The sequence below is a fragment of the Dendrobates tinctorius genome, unplaced genomic scaffold (assembly GCF_039654945.1).
Source record: "Dendrobates tinctorius isolate UK_male_01 unplaced genomic scaffold, ASM3965494v1 ptg000086l, whole genome shotgun sequence".
Lineage (NCBI taxonomy): Eukaryota > Metazoa > Chordata > Amphibia > Anura > Dendrobatidae > Dendrobates > Dendrobates tinctorius.
The window spans coordinates 61,873,527-61,895,585 of NW_027361754.1; the positions used below are offsets into that span (position 1 = coordinate 61,873,527).

At 43.3% G+C, this 22,059-nt stretch overlaps 1 protein-coding gene across 1 annotated transcript in view; it reads right to left on the reverse strand.

Moving 5' to 3' along the window:
• Nucleotides 1–4,478: 4,478 nt before the first annotated feature.
• The window catches only part of P3H1 (prolyl 3-hydroxylase 1), a 42,026-nt gene continuing 24,445 nt past the window's right edge, over nt 4,479–22,059 (reverse strand). The window contains exons 6-15 of the mRNA XM_073585493.1: nt 16,744–16,833; nt 16,559–16,611; nt 14,112–14,233; nt 12,197–12,324; nt 12,016–12,111; nt 11,713–11,863; nt 9,982–10,099; nt 9,188–9,263; nt 8,544–8,684; nt 4,479–8,059 (exon numbers count right to left, since the gene is read on the reverse strand). Of these exons, the coding sequence (XP_073441594.1) occupies nt 7,850–8,059; nt 8,544–8,684; nt 9,188–9,263; nt 9,982–10,099; nt 11,713–11,863; nt 12,016–12,111; nt 12,197–12,324; nt 14,112–14,233; nt 16,559–16,611; nt 16,744–16,833 (1,185 nt within the window). The 3' untranslated portion in view covers nt 4,479–7,849. The remainder of the gene's footprint in view (nt 8,060–8,543; nt 8,685–9,187; nt 9,264–9,981; nt 10,100–11,712; nt 11,864–12,015; nt 12,112–12,196; nt 12,325–14,111; nt 14,234–16,558; nt 16,612–16,743; nt 16,834–22,059) is intronic.

Genomic DNA, 22,059 nt, shown 5'->3' on the forward strand with positions numbered 1-22,059 from the left:
TTTTGGTGCATTTTTTTTTTGTTGCCATAGCTGGCTCTCTTGGCAGTAAAACCCTGCTTTCAAAACACCCATTTTTTAGGGTATGTGCAGACGATCCAGAAATGGCAGCACTGTGGACGCAGCGGACATGTGCTCCGTCTAAAGTGCTGCCATCTGTTGAACGCAGGTAATTCGCATATGTTCACTGAACCGTGTGGAATCACTGCATCTTATACATTGTACGGGTGAGATTTCTCTTGCGGAGACTCGCATCTATGCAAGATAAATTGACATGCTGTGGTCTGGAGAGTCGTGCTGCATGTCTGTCTCTGCAGGTGAGGTGCGGGCGTATGTGGACGCATAGTGGACATGGAATTTCTAGAAATCCCATCCACTGTGCTGTAACATCTGTCCGCTGCAGATGTACGCAGCATCCAGACTTTACTGATTGTGGACACAGACCCTTAGAGCTTTGCTGTTTTTTTTTTTTTTTGTATTGTATTCATTTTGTCTACAGTACATGTTTAATAAAGTTAGTTTTATTCACCAAAAACAGCGTTGCGACATTTGCGGCTTTTCTAAAACTTTTTCATTGCTTTCTACGGGTGAAAAAAATTGCTGAAAGAAGTGACACTCTGCGGATTTAAAAAACGCTGCAGCTGTGAAATTCAGTCAGGAGAAAATGAAAGGGGTGCAGGAGATCTCTGAAAATCTCAGTCTTTGCTTGTGCTGTAAAATGCTGTAAACTTCTTATTTGCAGAAGAAAAAGCTGCAGAAATTCTGCATATGAACGTGGCCAAAAGCTGCTTTTTAAAGTGCCAGCAAAACACATGAGATTTCCGAAATCTCCAGCATGCGCTTGTTTTTTCTCTGACAGAATTTCTGAACTGTAGCCCTTTTTAAATCTGCAGCGTGTCACTTCTTTCAGTGTGTTTTCACCCGTAGAATATAAAAAAGAAAGCTGCAGATGTTGCAACGGCATTTTTCACTGCAATTTTTTAAGTGGTTTTGGTGAATTAAACTATTAAGTGTCGTTCACATGTTCAGTATTTGGTCAGTATTTCACATCAGTATTTGTAATGCAGAAACAGCAGTGGAACAATCAGAGGAAAAGTATAGTAGGAACACATCACCACTTCTGGATTTCTCACCCTTCTGGTTTTGACTTGCATATAATGATGTGAAATACTGACTGAATACTCAACGTGTGAACATGGCCTTAGGCTATGTGCACAAGTTGCGGATTGGTCTGCGAATTTGTATCTGCGGAACCGCAGGTAAAATGACCTGCCGTTTTCCCCTGCGGTTTATCACCTCTACAATGGAGATGGTAAACCACAGCAGAATCCGCAGAAAAGAAGTGACATGTCATTTCTCTCTGCGGATTCAAAACCGCAGCTTTTCCGCAGTTAAAAATCCGCAGCATGTGCACAGCAGAATGTAAATCACATAGGATAACATGCTACTGTACACTGTCTGCAGAACTGCTGCAGATCTGCTGCGGCCAAAACTGCAGCGGAACCGCAGCAAAAATCGCAGCGTGTGCACATAGCCTTAAACATACTATAGACAAAGCAAACATCCTCACTTTAAAAAAAGCTGAAAAAAAGTGTAAAGAACACCAGAAAACAAGCTGAAAAGCAGGTGCTTTGAACGCAACATTTTTACTGCCAATAGAACAGGTTTTGGCTACTGAAAAAAATGCATGTGAACATAGTCTTATTCTGAAATGCTATGGCTATCTGTGGAGTTACATAGGACTGCAGGTGACATCTACTACATTATCTGTTCTCAGAGACTTATTAATGCTCTCTCTGGTGTTACGTAGGATGAGGTCACAGTCATGTGACTGGTCACGTGAGCCGGGAGGGCTTCTGTTCTGGAGGGTGCTGTGCATAGAGGGAATTGTATGGCGATCGGTACACAGTCCCTTCTGAAATAACAGGTGGGCATGGCGGCTGATTTGCAGTGCAGGAGAACTACAATCCTGCAGGTGGGAGTGTCAAAATCGGGACTGTCCCGCTGGATCCAGGACAGTTGGGAGCCCTGTTGTGCTATCTGCAGTGTTAAAAAAAAAAAAAAAAAAATTAAAGAGGGGATTGAGGGACAACTCTTTGTCTTGGGCCCCCCCAATCTTTTCTGACCCTAGCAACGCTCCTGTGTAATGCTAATAGTGGCAGACCCGTTGGCTGATTTAAGGCCCCTGAATATGGGGGCCCACAGTGCCAGCACAGGCCCCCTGCCATCTGTATCCGCATCCTGCTCATGTAATGTAACCTAAATGTGTGATTTTACAATGTTAGCATTTGGGGCCCCACTTTGTCTAAAACCGGCCCTGTTCTCGTGACACGAGGTCCCACGCACTCTCGTACGTTTGAAAACAGATTGAAAAACAAAATAGTTTTATTCCCACAACTATATTCACATGACTACAGTGCCGGCAGCAAAAATCTTAACATGTAAAATTCACATCATGATTTCACTTAAAAGTGCACACAGTGGGGGAGATAATCAAAACCGGTCTATGAGCAAAACTGTTGCCCATAGCTCAGCTTTCACGTCTCACACTGCTCTGGTAAAATGAAAGCTGCGTTCTGATTGGTTGAATGTTAAGATTTTGTGGTTTCATTGAACTTGTAAAGATTATTTTTTTTTGTTGCTGGCACTGTATATTTCCGGTCCATGAAAAAAACTGACAGTGCTCAGCCCAAAGTTAGTCATCAGGGATGTGCATAGATGACTATTTTTTCTTTATTTATGGACTGAATTGGACGTGAAAAAAAATTGCAGCATACACTAATCCTCATATTTCAGATAAATGTCACTTATTTTAATGTCAACAAGTGCCCTCCCCCCCCAAAAAAAAAGTTTTAATCCCACATCCATATTGCATCCGATTTTTACATACCCATTGGAATTGTTTAATATAGGATACTGAATTTGGTTTTGTAAACTTTATTCACTGCTGATGCGTAAAATGGACGTAAAAATGGACATACAGACGACAATAGAAAGGAAAAAAATCGGACATTTTTCCAGAATGAAAAAATGGATGATTTTTTTTTTTATATGCTGGGATGGCCTAGGAAGATTTTTCTGTGGATTACAGCCATATCTGCACATGCCGATTGAAAAATCATTGGTTTACAATCCCGATTCTGCAAATCAGCACCAAAATCCACAGTACACAAATCTAATTTAGATTGTACTTTTCCTGAGCTTGCTGTAGGACCAATCTGTGGATGTGCCGTAGAGCCGCAGGTGGAAGACTCTCCTTTCCAAATCTGCCAGCGATTTTCAGAGTGAATCATTAACAAAATCCACCGCAAAATTTGAAAGCTTTTTTTTTTTTTTTTTTTAATTTTTTTTCCCTTGGTGTGGATCCACTCCAAAACCGCCCTAATAATAGTCTGTACTGTAAGGCCAGGGTCACATTTGCTAGAAATTCGCATGAGTCTCGCGTCTCAATACCCGACACTGCCTTCGGCACTCGGACCGGAGCGCTCAGCTGCATAGAAATTCCTGCAGTTTTTCACCTCTGTATTTTTTATACATTTTCTTAATTCAGCTGACTCATCATCCGCTTTTGATGGCCTCTTCTGCATGTGTGAACACGAGGGTAGGAGCGCCAGTATCGGCGTTATTTAAAAGGTTCAATATTAATCCACATTGCTGGTCATACGTTTTGGATTTTTACCACTTTCTTCCTCTTCAGGTTTTGAAAAAAGTCTAATGTATATCTGAGAAAAAAAATGTTTTAAACATTTTCTGTTTGCTTTCTGGCAGTTTTTTTGCACACTTTTCCATCATTTTTTGCCTCTTTTTTTATCTAGTTTTTTTTAAACTTCATTTAACAATGAAGAAACCACTACTTGACAAAACGCTTAGAGACGCCGGATATCTTGAGAAGTTCCATTGACTTGTATTATTAAGTATGGAGCGTCTTCAAAGCGGCAGAATTTAACGCTTTTTCTGATGGGTTTTGAAGTGGATTTGCCTGGAAAAAGTATGTGTACATACCCCAAAAAGTGTTACATGAACCATTTTCTGCTTGAAAAATGTCATTTTTTAATGAAAACTCCTTACCGTGGATTTACCATCGATTTCATCTCTCTACACCAAAAGGGATGAAATCTCTAATAAAAATCCACAGCGGAAATTGACATCCTGCAAATTGTAAAATTCACACCGGAGCTTAAAATTCTATGCAAACTCAACCTGGATTTTTTTTTTCTTTGTCGCTACTGGCTGTTCCAAAAAATTAGCAGCATATCCTCCCGACATGTAGAAGACAAAGGCGACATCGCGCTACAGCCGTCCATAATCAACGGAAATGTGCTGCCCTCTAGCTGACACTGATGGAATAACATGCAGATTCCTTTAAATGGGTAAAATTGCTATCCATTGATTGTTCGGTCACTTAAAAAGTTGGTTTTAAAGTGACTTTTTAAAAAAAATTCTATTACAAGCAGTGTGAAAATAAAACCCAAGCAGCCAGATTTAGAAAAAAAAAACCATTTATTGGGTGTGGTCATATGAATGAAGGCACTTAAATAACGGGGAGGGAATTTGGAACAGGCAAGTCATTTATACAGATACAACTTCAGACTGGGCATACAAGTGTACATTGGGTTGGTACCGAACCTGGTAAATAACGAGAGAAAATACCAAGGAATATTTGACATATACAAGAAAAAAATATTTTTTTTTTATCAGACTTTGATAACAGTTTGAACAGAATGTGGCCGGAGTGTCATGAGTTTTTCTTGGACATGGAGAAAACAAACAAAAAAAAAGTTAAGAAAAAAAAGTTTCTATACCTTTTTTGTGACAGTCCGTGAAAATCGCACTGAACGTGCGATTTTTTTTCACGGATCCATAGACTTGCAAAGCCGATTTTGATCCGACACACAGATCAAAATCTGATGTCTCCGCAATATTCAAGGACATGTGAATGGCGCCATAGGCTATCACAGGTGCGAGTGCCATCTGTAATATACATGGACAGCGCTCGTACGAGAACATCAGACGTGTGAATGAGCTCTAAATCTGAATTTTTCATTACTTGGAAAACACATAACTAAACTAGGTGCAAATAAAAGAAAAAAGTCTATTTAGAAGACTGTATTTAAAAAAAAAAAAAAAAAAAAAAAAAAATGTTTTTTGTGCCAAATACTTCCAAAAGGGGGACGTTCTTCATGAAAATTTGTGCAAAAAGGATAAAAAAAAGGCTTTTATCTTTGTTTTTAACTTTTTTTGCGTCTTTTTACAAAAAAAAAAAAAGTTGCATGTGACCAACATATCCGCTACAAAATTCTAGCATGCAAAGAAAACAAAAAAGAAAAAACTCCAAAGTGGGCCCGGGAGGGGGTCTGGAGTAATTTCTGCAAAAAGTCCCAATTGATGAATTGACAAATCAAAACCATGGATACAAGACCAAAATCTAGACAAAAAAAACCTCCAGTCCAAAATGCCACACTGAGTCAAGATCAATAGGATTGGGTGCTCAGTAACAGTATCGACGACACATAATTATCATAGGGCAGACACTTTCATAGGCATATTGTTAAATATCCCATTAGAGAGTAGGAGTGAGTCTCTCTGGGGGAAACGACTGACAATAAATAGATCTGAGTTGGGGCGCAGTCAGACGGCACGCACGCTCCCTCTGGAAGAAGCTCAAACAGCGAAACGCGTGTCAGGGGTGCCCAGGCTGATAAGGTACTATACTCTATCTGCAGCAGCTACTTTTTCCTCTTCTTTATCTGGCCAGTAACAAGTGATATGATCAAATGCACTGTATTATGCGCTTATTTACAGCTGATGTATGCTGTGTGGCCTCTGGAGATAGGAATTTAGCTGGCCTGTAACCCTTTGAGGTTTTTTTGATTTAGGATTTTTTACTGTGCATTTGTAATATGGAGATACCTAAAGGAGATTGTTATAAAGGAAGCCTTTATTATTAGGCTTCATTTACTAATATAAGATACACCCCCTATAAATACTCCTGTAGCACTTTTTACTTAGGATCCAAATATATGTTTATTTAAAACCCATATGTACCTCTATCTAGGCCTGTCTTTTGCACATGTTTGCCCTCATTTGAAGTATATCAACGTATTTAATTTTTTTCTGTTATTGATTTTAGTATTTATTTAAATAAAATTGCATTTTAAGGCATTTAGCTTCCTATTTGCTTTTTGGAATTTGGCTGTATAAATTGGACTGAGAGCAGACTATATTTCCGCTATTTAGCCTGACCTGACATTGGATGTGGAGACACATTCATTACATAATTAAAACATTTGCCACTTCCTAATATAATTTATGCTTCAGTTCAGACTGAAAACCTATACAGACTTCTCACAGCTGAGGGTTTGGCAAAATTGCAGCGATTATAAAATTGGTAAAAGAACTGAAACACAAAGGCAACACAATGTTAGAGTCGGAAGGGACCTCCAGGGTCATCGTGTCCAACCCCCTGCTCAAAGCAGGATTCACGAAGCCACCTCAGACAGATGTCTGTGCAGACTCTGCTTGAAGACTTCCATTGAAGGAGAACTCCACACCTCTCGTGGTCGCCTGTTCCACTCATTGATCACCCTCATCATTTGATTGACCACCCTCATCACATTCCTATTTTTGTCTTGCCTTGAGTTATTCGTTGCCGAATTCTTCATGAAATTTGCGCAAAGTCAACTTTTTTTTTTTTTTGCATAAAAAGTGCACATTTTGCAAAATGGCAAAAAACAATATGCCACATTTATAGACTAAAATCATTCCAAGACAGAAAGGGGGAGCTGGAGCAGATTTGGGACAAATCATAGGACTTTTTTTTTTTTTTTTTTTTTTAAATTGCAAATTGTCAACTAGGTGAGCACACACAAAAAAAAAAAAAAAAAAAAAAAACAAGCGCTAATGCGATAATGAATAGAGCCTAAACTATAGGAGGCTGGAAAGGGCAAAATACATTTCACCGGAAATTAACAAAGTGACACTATGTGGATTAGGCCAGTTTTCATACTTTCGTGTCTCACGCTTTGCGTATAGAACAGAAGAAAAACAGAAATGTGGTATGTGGTACAAAACGGCAGCTAATCCGATGCAGAATTATTATCCACAAATTTCACGGTTAGAATTCGCGTACACAACAGACATGCGTCAGATTTTGGAATCCGCACGACTTGTCTGTTCCACAGCGGATTTTCTGCACACAAACCTCTGTGGAAAGTCCACAGCAAATCCACTCCGTGTGCATGCAGACTGATAATAAAACGCAAATCGTTGTATCTGTGAGTATGGGAATGTCTCGCCTGTCCATTCTGCATTGATGTCATATCCAACCTCAGTCTCCACATGACGTCACCAAGTCCAATCCAAAAATCAATGAATCATTCAAGTGGGTGAAATAGAATTGTTCATCCAGCCAAGGCCTAAATCCTCTCCTGCTACGAGCAACCCCCAACCTTAGACCATGAGGAATATTGCACAGTCGTGATGTAAGAAAAGTTAGCACCTGTTATATGGATTCTTTTTTTACATTTAAATAAAATTCATTTTCCAACATAATATTGCAAGGGGCAAAAACAAAAAAAATGAAGAAAAATATCAGCTTTGCCACAAACCAACAAATATTCTGGAAATGTTCAAGTTCTTCGGGCAGACTGAAGAATTTGGCTACCTCCTGACAGTCAAAATAATAATATGAAAAAAAAAAAATTGTAAAAAATGGCAAAACAAAATGTCTAGACGGAGACCTTAATGGTTGTCTCTTTTTGGTTCTGCTGATAGAGAGGATCTGTGGAAATGTGGCTCCCTGATTCACAGATTGAGTAAGGCAGCAGTCCGCAGCATGAGGTCCGAGTTAGTGTTATAATTCCGTTTTTGTTTTAGGAGAGTCTAAAGGGGGTCCGAGTACACCTTCTTTAGGGGGGTCCGAATCGGGGCCTGTGGGGGGTTCCGGAGGGGTGACCACACCATCTCGCGTTTCTGATTTCTTCACGGATTCATTGCCGGGGAATACGTTTGTTTCTTCTGGACCAAACAGCATCTTTATCAAGTCGTCTGCTTGAATTCGCTCCTAGGAAGAATGAAAAGCAGAAATATGCCTCACAAGGTACATCAGTTAGAGCCGATATTGTCCAATAACATTAAAGTCTTATTTTTTAAGGAGTTTTCTGGCCATCCAGTAAGAAAAAAACTCTCTAAGCTGTTTTCTTACAAGACGTTTTCCATTTCAGGACCCCTGTCCATTAGCCAGAGAACAGGGACACTGCAGAGAGCAGCTCCCACTGTGCCCGATCATGGGTGGGCACCATGTAATACCCCATTTATCACTCAGCAGCTGCTGCCAGACAGGAAGGTGCAGGCGCACACAACTTCCCCCAAAAAAATCAGCTGATGGCTAGGGTTTAAGATGAAGAATAATCCCATGGACCCCGTGGGTCCTCATTTAGTAAGTGATGTAAACTGTCCATAAAAAGACACTGTGGGGGCGGTGGGGATGAACAAAGGGACAACAGAGGGGCACTTCAATTTTGACTTAATAGATCCACTCTACTTACTCTCTCATTGTGCCTGGGATCCAGGGTAAACCATAAAGCCACAGCGCACCTCTGTCCTTTAGTAACGGCTTTCACACCATGAGGATTTTCGGCTCCGGATGAGAACCCCACCATCCGTCCACACTGTGGTTTTATCTCGGCCTGCGGAGGAAGTCACAGAAACATCATTCATTTGGACGCACAGCAGAACAACATTTTGGGTCAATTCCTTTAAATTGTAACTAAATTTTGAACTTGTTTTTGATAATTAAGCAGATACTTAAACTGTCTGCAGATTATTCCAGGTATGGGTCCTGAGACCTCCACTGATCGCTCAACAGACCCCTGAACAGTGTGCAGCTCAGCAGACAGGAGCTCAGGTACAAAACAAGGTCAAGCTTCGTCACCCTATACTTTCCATTGTGCATGCTCTCCCTCTACCGAGTTGCACACTGTTTGGGGTCCATTAGGTGATTGTGGGGAGACCAGAACCACTCAAACAACCACTGATCTACAGGCAATTAAAGTGCCTGACAAATTTTGAAAACTAAAAGACAAGTTTCTAACAAATTCAGTCTTTCCAAAATTCCCACAATCAGTTTTCCACACTGTCTACTCGTACAGTTTTTTTCCATCCTAAAAAGAATGGTGCACCCAATACTTACAGTGATGGTTTTTGCATCCAATTCTGTAAAATAGAATTGTCCCCCTTCAAAATCACCATTTAGATACAATATGGCGCTGAAAGAATAAAATTAAGAGGGAGAGGGGGGGGGGGGGGTCAGTAATTAATCTAATAAATTAGTCGAAAAATACATAATCGCTTTCTCCCTACAATGTTATCACAGATTCATAGGAGCCAATAGGAGAGGAAAGTGCGGAGAGAGCAGGGGCTGTGCATTTCTCCGAAGCCTGGGTGATTCCATGAACATGTAACAGAAGGGGGCACAATGTCCCCCGATAACCACTCAGCACGACGGCTACATACATGTGTTATTGGTGCAGGTCACGTTTTGGCTGGAGTTTGTCTCCGCATGTCAACTTAGCCTTAGGAGAATCCATTCCTTAGAATACAACCCATCCCTCTGCCTTATATGATCTCCCTTACAGACATGCAGTTACACGTATAAGTGCTGAGGCTACAGATCCATCACTGAAACTTTCTAAAAAAAAAAAAAAAAAAAAAAAAGTGGCCAGAGACTTGAGCGTCTGTGCTGGAAACAAGTGTAGGATTATGAGATTTAGTGGATTATCAGAGACCAGATTAAAGAGATTGCTCAGTACTTTATGCCATGAAGTGTTAATGAAAACATAGATAATTTATGAGGATAGATACGCCGGTGACCTGAAATGCCCTGTACATTTATTCCCATGTCAGAGCGCTCTATCCTGGCTGCAAATACAGCATGCGTACAGCGCTACCGAGTACGTTAGCGCTATATAAATCCAGGATCATCACCTGTAATCCCGGAACGTATATGCAGGATGCTCCTTTACGCACATCATGGCTTCGGCTTTCAGAATGCAGTTGTCCGCATGTACGGGGTGGCTCAAATCCTGACGGTCGTCTTGTTTTTCTAGAAATGTAACGGATATGGATTGGGGATCACTGTCTCCGCACTTAGGACAAGGCCTGACACACACACAGATCTTTAAATCGTTGTCATAAGTTTAAGGTTACGTTCACATGAACCGATAACAAAACCATTAGTTCACGGGTTTTTTTTTTTATCACTTAAAGGAACACATTTAAAAGGGATTGTCCGGCACGTCTCACTTCCACATTGAGATGTGCTGCCGATGTGTTGCTGATCGCCACTGACCAGGTCTTGCCAGCTGTCCTGCACCAACTAACTAAAAAGACAGGTGCATGATATTTTTTGGGGGGGCGGGGGCACATATCGATACCTAGAAAGTGGTTGCTGAGCACACCGCTCATCTCCTGACGTGGAATTTAAAGGTGAAGTACAATTAAGTTCCAGTGTTTTAAGCCTAAACACATCAATGGGAGCGTTTGCCTTCGAGGGAGTCTTCTCACATGCAGACCTTCTTGGCCGCTTCATTCATGGGTCCAGTTCGACGACGTCACCACCATGGCCTACATCAGGCCCTAGACTGGGCAAAAATCAAGAATCCCAGCTATTTCAGCAGTCCACATCCTGGGCGTGGACAACTGGGCTGCAGACGCCCTAAGCCACGAGGGGTTAACGACGGCGAAAGTGGTCCCTAAATCCAACAGTCTTCGCTGGGGAACTCCAGATGTCGACCTGATGGCATCCAGACACAATCACAAGATGCCCTGGTGAGAACACCTCTGGAATTGCTTGTCGATTGCGAGATCCTCCTTGGTGGTTGATGTAGGCCATAGCGGTGGTGTTGTTGGACTGGATCCATCGTCTCCTGCGTGCCCCAATGAAAGCTATGAGAAAGATTTTATGGCAAATCCAAAGATCCTCTTATCACCTGCCCACAGGATTGATGTTTAATGTATGGTTGCTGGGGACTCCGGCTCCTGAGACCTTACTGAGAGCCCCAAAGTCCCCTGTGTAAAGGAAGCATTACTGAGAATGTGAATGGACATTTTCACTACTGCATCACTTTCACCATGCATTTTGGGACCTCATTCTCAAAATCAGTGGGTTATCTCAGCAGTCGGACCCCTTGCAATCAACCATTTATCATCTATGCTATAGATTTTTTTTTTCCCCATCAGTGCTCCTCACAGGAAGAGATGGACTGTAGGGATGTTTCCCCCGGATAATAGAGGACAAAGATGAAGAGCGTTACGGCAAAAGTAAAGAGGTGCTGCCGGCTCCAATGCATGGTCAGGTCAGAATAAAGGAAAGACCGATTACTAGAATATCATCTGGGTCCAAAACTCACAGCACCTGAGAATGCAGGGGGTCGCAGTGCAGGGGAACTGCAGCACCTCTTTATTTATGTGAATGATGTTCCCTGCACTACTAGATCAAAGTTGTGCAAGGAAAATACTAAAGGGGCTTCAGCATGGATTGATGGGATTCCCAGGTGTCAGATCTTGGCAAGTCTTATTGAAAAGCCCTCACTTTACAACATGAACCCCCAATGTCGCAGCAGAACAATTTAAAATTAAATCCCAAAGTTTCGGCTCATATTGGCACGGAACCAGTATGGACGGGTGCTGCACATAGTCCCAGACCAGTAACCTCACCTTCGATGGCTGTTCGGCAGACCAGGTGAGAATAAGAAAAGTAGAGCGGAGAATCCAGGCGGAAATACGACTCCACCACGCGCCTGACCTTCTCGGTGACGTTGTAGTAGAGGTGAGCGCTCTTCAGCGGGACTTTTCCTTCTTGCCCCAGCTTCAAGCAATTCACATATGGCACAGGTTAAATATTCAGCAGCGCAGACCCCCAAACAAAAAAAAAAAAAGAAGGAATTCGTTCTCCAGATTATTCCCTGTGATCACCAACAGGGGGCGTCCTCGTGCAGGTACTAAGACATGCAGATTTACCTTCAGCGCCTTGTACACAGTCACCCCGTGAAACTTCTCATTCGGGGTATGAGGAGACGTGGTGCCCCGATATCCGTCACCGGCTGAGGCCGCAGCCTAGGACACAGACAGACAAGGTGCAGGTGAGGTTTTCCGTTTTTAAACTCCACGCTTATCATTTTCCATGGAGAGGAACACTTACATTAGTAAGTCGCAGCAGTTCCCGACATTCGTCTTCAGAGATCACTCCGTCCGTCACTACTCTCTGCGATCCATTCAAGGTCTTGGAGGTCATCACTACACTGACTTCATCAAATAAAACGGGGCCTCCTGCGGAACAAGACTGCGGATCATGAACGGGATGCAAATCTTAGCTCCCTCCAAGGAGGAAGGAAATCACTCACTACTTGGAGGCAGATAAATGTCTGACGCTTTAAATGGGTGGTCTGTCCCATGCCTCTTATTCAAAGGCTGGGCCTATGGAAACATTTATCACTCCCCAAGGCTGCCCATATTCCCCACTTCTTCCAACAGATGTCAGGTAACATCTACAATAGTGATGAGCGAATGGGGTCAGATAAGGTGTTATCTGAGCATGCTCGGGCGCTATCCGAGTGTCTTTGGCGCGCTCAAAAAATATGTTCGAGTTCTTGTGGCTGCAAGTCTCATGGCCGTTAGACAGCCACAACACATAAGGGATTGCTTGTTTGTTAGGCCGCGAGACATGCAGCCATGGGGACTCGAATATATTATTCAAGCTCGCCGAAGTCACTTGGTTAGGACCCGAGCATGCTTAGATAACACCTTATCAGACCCCATTCGCTCAACACTACTCTGCAGCCAATCACTGGCCATAGATTAACTGCAGTGGTCCTGTGCTGTCTGAGCTGGAAGACACTGTTTGTTCTTACTCAGAGGGCACATCAGTGGACAACCCCTTTAATGAGCCCAGATACACGAATATTGCCAGACCCAAGCCAGTCATCCTTTTAATACCGCAAAGCTCATTAACAGGTTTACTTGCCATGGTTGGCGCAGCAAGATTATCTTTTCATTTTGGTCTTCTGTCATTTTTGAACAGTCCCTCCTAAAACATTGTTTTGGAGCCCCATAGAATGGATCTATGTACCGGCTCAAGATGTCGGCTACCAGTAATGTGAATGCCCAAAACCTAACAGTGGTCGCACGGAGCCCCCTAATTTCTAGTAAACCCTGTGCAAGATCAAATCTAAGTTTTAGGTGCAGCTTTACTGTAAAAAAAAGTATTGCACAAATTCTGTAAATTGTCTGTCCAGATAAATGTGCAAATCACAGTAGCCGCAAAGTAGATGAGATTTTACCAAAGCTCGTTCACATGCTGCAGATAAAAATCACTACCAGAAATTGACTTGTTCTGTGGACTGTAAAGGAAATCTCTTAGCAGGGTTTTTGATATGTAATCTGACAGCAGCATAATGCAGGGGCAGAGACCCTGATTCCTGCGATGTATCACTTAGTGTACTTGTGTGATATCACAGTTTTCCCTGCTGCAGATCCAGCAGAGCTCTGAATGTGGAGCTCTGTATAACCCCGAACACATCACTGATTCGCAGCTTTCTGTGTACACTGTATATTGCCAGAAAGCTGCCAATCAGTGGTGGTGGGGTCGGTGAACTAGGATGCACAGGGCTCCAGTGATCAGCTCCTGCTGATGATACACATTGTATTCATAAAGCCTGGTAAGTGACATCACTGGAATCAGGCTCTCAATCCCTACATCACGATGCGCTCAGATTACATAACCAAAGCTGCTTATAGATTCCATTTCAAAGACATTTTCACGTTTTGGAAAACTCATTACCCGACTCCATGAGTCCAGTGCCAATAACTGAGCTCAGTAGCTATGAGAGGCTCGTGCTATGTACTCGGGCAGAGCTAATGAGCTGCGCGATCGGCTGCAGTGCTGTCGACATCACATCATTGCTGTAGACAAGAACAGGAGGGTGAGGAAAATGCAGAATTTGCAGCCACTGAACAGGGCTATCTTGGAACCATAAAAACCCTTTAATTCTGTAACTTGTCAGTTTATTACTGAGGCCGATTTGGGTTTCTAACCAGGGTCATACGGGGCCTCCTACCTTCTCTTACGGTGTTCGATAAATCAAAGGTCTCTTTGGTCTTTTCTTCCACCAGATTCTCAATCTCCTTCATCAGGTTCCCGATCTCCTCCGATATTCTGGCCGCAGTTTCTCGCTCCACTCTGGAACATACAAGAAAAAGCCATGTTTTTAGGAATTTCCTTCTGAGGGTCTGTGCACACATTGCAGATTTGGCTGCGGATCCGCAGCGGATTTGCATGCGGTTTACGGTACCATGTAACCCTATGGAAAACCAAATCCGCTGTTCACATGCTGCGGAAAACTCCGTGAAGATTTGCTGCGGTTTATTTTCCGCAGCATGTCAATTCTTTGTGCGGAATCTGCAGCGTTTTTACACCTCTTCCATTATAGGAATCCGCAGGTCTAAAAACGAAGGGGAAAGCCGCACAAAATCCGCAGTAAATCTGCACTATATCCGCAGATAAAATGGAGGTAATTTTACCTGCAGATTCAGCCAAATCCGCATGGAAAAATCCGCAGCCAAAACTGCAACGTGTGCACATACCGATGGTCCAAACTCTAGAACATAGTCTCCTCCAGTTATAAAGTCTTTACAGCATCGGGGGACAAATTTATCAGGAGGAAGCCTTCTTAAAACCATAACGTTTTATTTTTTAATGTTGTCAGAGCCATATGGATGCTTGTTTATTGTTTGGACGAGCCGTAGTTTTGAATGACGGCATGAAATTTTACCATGTAATAAACAAACACTGGAAAATAAATTTTAAAAGTTGGGTGAAGAGTAAAAAAAAAAATTAAAAAAAAAAAAAAACACACCCCACTATTATTCCATTAGTTGTGCCATGTTGGTGGTCATTGCGAAGTGGAAAGGACCTGTCAACATAATCCCTGAGGCTAGTATGATTCTCGCGACACCAAACTTGAAAATATTTTTTTTTTTTATATGAAAAATATAAACATTGTAAAAAAAAAAAAAAAACCCTAAAATTTTCTTGTGGTGTTGCCATTTTCTGAGAACCGTAACTTTTCTTTTTTCCTGTCGGAGGGTAGTGTTTTATTTTTGCTCGCCAGGCTGTAATTTGTATTGCCATCAATTTGAGGTATATGTGACGTTTTGATCGCTTTTCAGTGCATTTTTCAGGGGGACCGAAAAGCGGCGATTCTGGAGCATTGATTTTTTTTTTATTTAAGATTTTCATGGATTTCTCTTCTGATATCAGAATTGGGAAAAATAGGTGGGTTGGGAGGGTTGCAAAATATTTTTTTTTTCTCTTTTTAAACTTTTAAAAACATTTTTCTTATTGATTTTCACACTATTATTTAGTCCCCCTGTATGGTGCAGGCTCAGCTCCGGAGCCCGCTCAATACACCCCCCCGGGCCTATATGATGCACTGTTAAATTATAAGGTCATGAATTTATATATACCAAACTCAATCTGTAGTAGCCCGCTCTATACAAATCCACAGTTCTCGCCCAATTTGGATGAAATTTGGCACACCCCCTCTCCACCCACAAGAGCAGAATACTGCGAATGTTAAATCTCGCTAGCGTCACCCCGTCATGAGATTGGGGCCACAGAAGTCAGGCCCTATACATATAATGGAGAATGTGAAGGTGAAAGTTTAAACAGTTGTGACTGACAGGGATGGACTATAGCGACGGCGCCAAAGAGTTGCCGCTAAAGGGGCCGCTCCACCACACACCAACATTTCACAAACACAATACAAATATCACACATACACCAACCGACAAGCACAACACCACACAAATGCCACAACACACCACACAAACACCAGACCACTCTAGACACACACAACACCAGCACCACCCCACAAATACCACATGCACACCACACACACGCATGCAAACACACTCAGATGGATACACCCCACGCACACGGACGCACATTACTGAGCAGCAATATTGGTCAGATGAAAAATGCCTCATAGTAAGATTGGCATTATTGCCAACTATACAGGGAGCTTTCATCACTGAAGCTGCTGAGGTAAAGTGAAAGCTGAGCTCTGATTGGTTGCTATGGGCAACTAGACAAGTCTGCCTGTGAGGCGGTTTTCATTACCGAGATGCGAGCTCCTTCAGGTCATAGTAATACTGTGTGAGGGCTGCGCTGTATTTACTATTCATCCTATTATATCTCTTATCAGTGTCAGGTGAATACTAACAGGTCATAATACTAAGGACTGTTTTTAAAATGCCGCCCAAAAAACAACCCTCTATTGAGCAAAGCCGCGGGTATTCTACTATTGGGTTAATAAATTTGACGCATTTCACTCTAAAAACAAAAAATCTCTTGGTTTAGGCCAGACTTACTCTATGTCCTGTTTACCACCATCAATAAAATGGGGACAAAATCAACACAAAGGGGTTCTGTACTCCAGGGGTCCCATAGTGGTCTCTTTGGTCCCTTTATTACATTCCGTATATACGAGGCCCGAGCTCTTACCTTTGTTTTTCTTTCAGTCTTTTAGGTATGACACTTTCAGGCGTCCATGTATCCTGGGAGGAGAACACATTCTATTAGTATGGTCCGTGATATGGGGTCGGAGAGTCGTGTATGTGGGGCAGGGACGGAAACGTGCACGGCGATCGTCAATCTTTCGGATAATAAGAATGAATTAAAAGACTTACAGGGTCCACAAAGGGAATTCCAAAGACGTCGTAGGCAAAATAGAGCAATTCCTTCTCCAGCAGGCTCCTGGTAATGTAAGCCTGGAAGTCCTGAAAGAGGAAGATCGTGAAAGTGCACGGCACTGTATATAGAGGCAGCAATCCATAGCATCAAAGGCGGAGCACTACTTGGACATGCTTACAGGACGCGCTACAAAACCGCTCATCCTGGTCCCCTCCAACTTAGTAATGACTAGAGGAAAGAGGCTTAAAGGGGTTGTCCACTAACTGCATACTGATGAGTAGAGATGAGCGACTTTACCTTTTTTAGGGTCGAGTCGGGTTTCATGAAACCAGACTTTCTCAAAAGTCGAGTTGATCGAAATCGGCCGACTATAGTGAAAAGTCGGGGGTCCGACAAACACGAAACCCAATGCAAGTCAATGTGGAAGCAAAGTCGGCAGTGAGAGGAGGACAGGAAACACACCTACAGTGCCCATTTCAATGCCAACATCATCAATTCTTATTACTTAAGCTTGTCAACCTTAATTTACTTTAATAATAGTTACACATTGAAAACTGGGGTTTATTTGGCTAAAGTTGTGGGGGGGTAGGGCTGGCTCCAGGTTTTCGTGTGCCCCGGGCGAAAGAGTGTCAGTGGGCCCCTTTAACACATACCACAATTCATGATGCTCCGATACGGCACAGAAATATAGGTATAGTACAATGAAAAATACTTCACTTCTTACATGACATGACGGATATGTATTTTAAATTCTACAATAGCTCAAAAAAGGGACAGTATATAACTCCATACAGTATTATGGCCACCACATGGTGAGCCATACAGAATGAGCCCCCTTTATTTCTCCATACAGAATAATTGGTCCCACATAATGTTCCATACAGTATATGAAGAGCTCCACATAATGCTACAATGTATGATGGTCTCCATGGATGATGATCCAGTGTGTTATGGGCCCAAATAATGCTCCATATATAATGGGCCCCATTTCTAATGCTCCAGTGTATAATGGGCCCCATAGATGCTGCTCCAGTGTCTGATGTCCCCCATTTGGAATGCTCCAGTATATGATGGGCCTCATGGATGATGCTCCAGTGTATGATGGGCCCAAATAATGCTCCATATATAATGTGCCCCATTTAGAATGAACCCAGACATGGTATGTGAAAAGAGCTCCATGGCGTAATCTGAAGTGTGGGCTGACGCATCCTTCACTTTTGGTGTGGGTGAAGGACCCAAGGAAAGGGGTTGCTCCTGACCAGAAGCCTGCACTGATGACTCAGTGCTTGTATTTTTTGAAACTTTCAGAAGAGGAGGCGATAGAGCTGGAGGCTGTTTCAGCAATGTAAAGCGAAACCAGTTCCTGATGCTCCGGCTTTAAAAGCAGTTTACCTACTCCCAGAAAAGGGAGCCTTACAGGCCTTCCGGAGCCAGACCATGACGCAGGCTCAACACCTCCTGCCTTAGCTGCTATTGTGCTTTTGGCACTACCAGCAGATGCACCACCACCACCATCAGTACCAGCTGGCCCCCCACGCCCACAGCCTCTTCCACCATACTTACTAATTTTTGTGAAAATGTACCCAAAATACCAGCAGATATATGGTACTGTATCAGAAGCGTACAGCTCTATATACAGTCTAGGGATAATTGTAAATCTCCGTATATATTTCATGAATCATACACAGATGCTCACAGGCTCAGTATGGATTACACAATAATATAAAAAGTTGAAAAAGGGTACAGTATCACCAGATACAAGGTATATATAGTATAGTTTAAACATTCTGAATCTCCGTATATATTTCAGGAGACAGACACAAATGCTCTCAGGCCCAGTATGGATTAGACAAGAATATAAAAAGCAGTAAATGGGTAATGTATCACAAGCGTACAGCTGTATACAGTGTTGGTGTAATCTTAAATCTCCAACTAGATTTCCGGAGTAACAGACAGATGTTCACAGGCTCATTATGGATTACACCAGAATCAAAATAGCAAAAAAGGGTACTGTATCAGAAGCGTAGAGCTGTATACAATGTTGGGCAAATGTGAGATCTCGGTATATATTTCTGGAGTCACCCTCAGACGCTCACTCTGGATTTGACCATAATACAAAATGTTGAAAAAAAGGGTACTGGATAACAAGATAGCAAGTATATATATTATAGGGTACAATTTAAATCTCCGTATAGATATTCCCGTAGTCACCCTCAGACGCTCACTCAGTATGGATTTGACTGTAATGCTAAATGTCAAACAAAGGTACTCTATAACAACATAGAAGCTGTATATAGTATAGGGTAAAATTTTTATCTCCGTATATATAGAAGGAGGAAACCACACACGCTCACTCAGTATGGATTATACCGTAATAAAAAATTTAGAACAAAGGTACTGTATCAGCAGATACCAGGTGTATCCAGTCTAGGGGTAATTGTAAATTTCCGTCTATATTTCTGGAGCCAGACACAGACACTCACAGGCTCAGTATGGATTACACCAGAATATAAAAAGTAGAAAAAGGGAAATGTATTCGAAGCGTACACCAATATATATTGTTGGGGTACTTTTACATCTTCGTATATATTTCAGTCTCAGTAAGCCAGTCCAGACTCTCCGCTACTGGAAACTAGATGGATCCAAGTACAGACGGAAAGTCGAGTGTTTGCAGAAATGTTGGAATTACTGATCACGGGAAAACCTCCCGGTAGATTTCGCAGAGGCGATGCTGACCCTCAATTACTTTGTCTGTGGAGACAGTGAAAACGGTTATTTGTGAAGAAAGGATTGTTGTATCGCAGTAGCGTGGATCCCATTACCGTTACTCATCTCCATCACATTGTGATCACAGGAAGAGATGTAGACATGGTCCTCACTGCCTATCATGATGTGTATGGTCACTTTGGAGTGCAAAGACAGAAGCCACAGGCCGTAGGTGATTCTATTGGATTGGCATGAGAGGAGACATTGAAAAATGGTGGCAGGAATGTCACACGTCTGTGACTGGGAAAACTGTGAAAGATGATCATAAAGCACCACTGCATCCGATTGTGAGTTGACGTCCATTACAAATAGTAGCCATTGATCATCTGAAGGTAGAGGCCAGCAGGACAGGCCATAGCTACATCTTAACCATCATCGATCAGTTCACCAAATTTGTAGTGGCCGTCCCTGTGAAGGATTTAACTGCCCAGACTACACAGCGGTGGAGCAAGGAGAGGTAAGTATTGAAACTTGCAAGTGCTGTGGCCATGAGCAAGCAGGGGGGGCCCACTCGTGGGCGAAGATACTTGCACAAGGCCCCTCATAGTACGCCGATGTGTCTGACGGCGAGTGGGCCCCCTCACCAATCAGAGACACTATCGTACTATGAGGGGCCCTGTGCCACTGCCATCGGCCAAGAGTGGGCCCACCCACCTGTTCAGAGCAACGGCACTTGCCCTGGTGCGCCAGGCGGTGACCCCAGCCCTTGGGGGGGGGGGCAGCCCAGTTAGGGAGGTTTAAAAAATGGTATATGTTGATGTGTAGGCTGTATATTCAGCAGCTGCAAATGGAGGAATTTGACAAGTCCGAGGAAGAGGAGGACAAAAGCGAGCCGAATTTCTGGCAACCTATGTGTCATCAGGGGAAGGTGGGACAAAATCCTTTGAAACCCATGCATGGTTCATTTTAATGAAGGTTAGATCATCAACATTTTGGGTCGACAGACGAGTCCTTTTTTCTGTCAGGATTGATCCAGCAGCACTGAAGACTCTTTCAGATAGCACCCTAGCAGCAGGGCAAGCGAGCTTCTGTAAGGCATATTGTGCCAATTCAGGCCAGGTGTCCCAATTTACAGGCCCAATAGTCAAAGGGGAATGACCTGTGAGGGAGAACATCGATATGGGAGGAGAAGTAGTTTGCAACCATAGTTGACAACTGCTGTCTCCTGTCACTTGCAATCGATGCAGTATTACCAGTTGTGTGAGCGGTACTTGAAAAATCAGTCCACAACATGGTCATGAAACCCGTCTCCAACGCCACTTCGGCTGTGTGCACCACGAACACCTCTTCCATTTTGCACACTTTGGCTCGTGGGAGAACCAGCACCGCTGCTGTGTGCTGGGAATGCCTCAAACAAACGGTTCACCAGAGTTGCTTGTTTGTTAGCCAATATGATCTCTAGGTTCTCCTGTGGCATGATGTTGTGTAATTTGCCTTTATAGCGTGGATCGAGGATGCTGGCCAACCAGTAGTCGTCATCATTCATCATTTTGGCAATGCGGGGGTCCCTTTTTAGGATCCGCAAGGCATAATCACACATGTGGGCCAATGTTCCAGGTGTCAATGATGCACTGCGAGTGCTGGGTGGAGGAGCACTTTCTGGCAAATCCACATCCATCCTGTCACACACAAACCCTGTACCTGACCTTGCCATGCCAACATTTTCTCTTGCCCTCAGAGAAGCATCCTACTCCCCAAAATAATCATCCCCCTCCTCCTCTTCTTCCTCCACCTCGTCCAGGACAGTTCCCTGACCAGACAATGGCTGACTGTCATCAAGGCTTCCCTCCTCCTCATCCTCCTCCTGTTCCTCCTCCGCTGCAAATGCCTGATCTTTAATGTGCGTCAAACTTTGCATGAGCAGACGCATAAGTGGGATGCTCATGCTTATGATGGCATCGTCTGCGCTTACCAGCCGTGTACATTCCTCAAAACATTGAAGGACTTTACAGAGGTCTTTCAGCTTTGACCACTGCACACCCGACAACTCCATGTCTGCCCTCAAACTGCCTGCCCGTGTATCCTCCCACAAATGCATTAAGGCCTGCCTCTGTTCGCACAGCCTCTCAACCATGTGCAGGGTGGAGTTCCACATTGTTGTAACGTCTATGATTAGGCGGTGGTTGGGGAGGCGGAGCAATCTCTGCAGCTTCTGCATACGACTGGAGTGTACGGGCGAGCGACGGATGTGCGAGCACAGTCTTCGCACCTTTTGGAGCAGGGCTGTTAACTCCGTATAATTATTTAGGAAGCACTGCACCACCAGGTTCAAAGTGTGAGCCAGGCAAGGTATGTGTGGGAGTTTTGCAAGGGCTATGGCTGCCACAAAATTCCAGCCGTTATCACTGACTACCTTGCCTGGCTCAACATGTAGACTGCCCAGCCATGACTCAGTTTGTTGCTGCAAGTAGTCAGCCAGTACCTCCGCGGTGTGTCTGTTATAGCCCAAAGACATCATCTTTAAAACAGCCTGCTGCCGCTTACCACTAGCTGTTCGATAGTGGGACACCTCGTGTGCAACACTGGCAGCTGCGGATGGAGTGCTC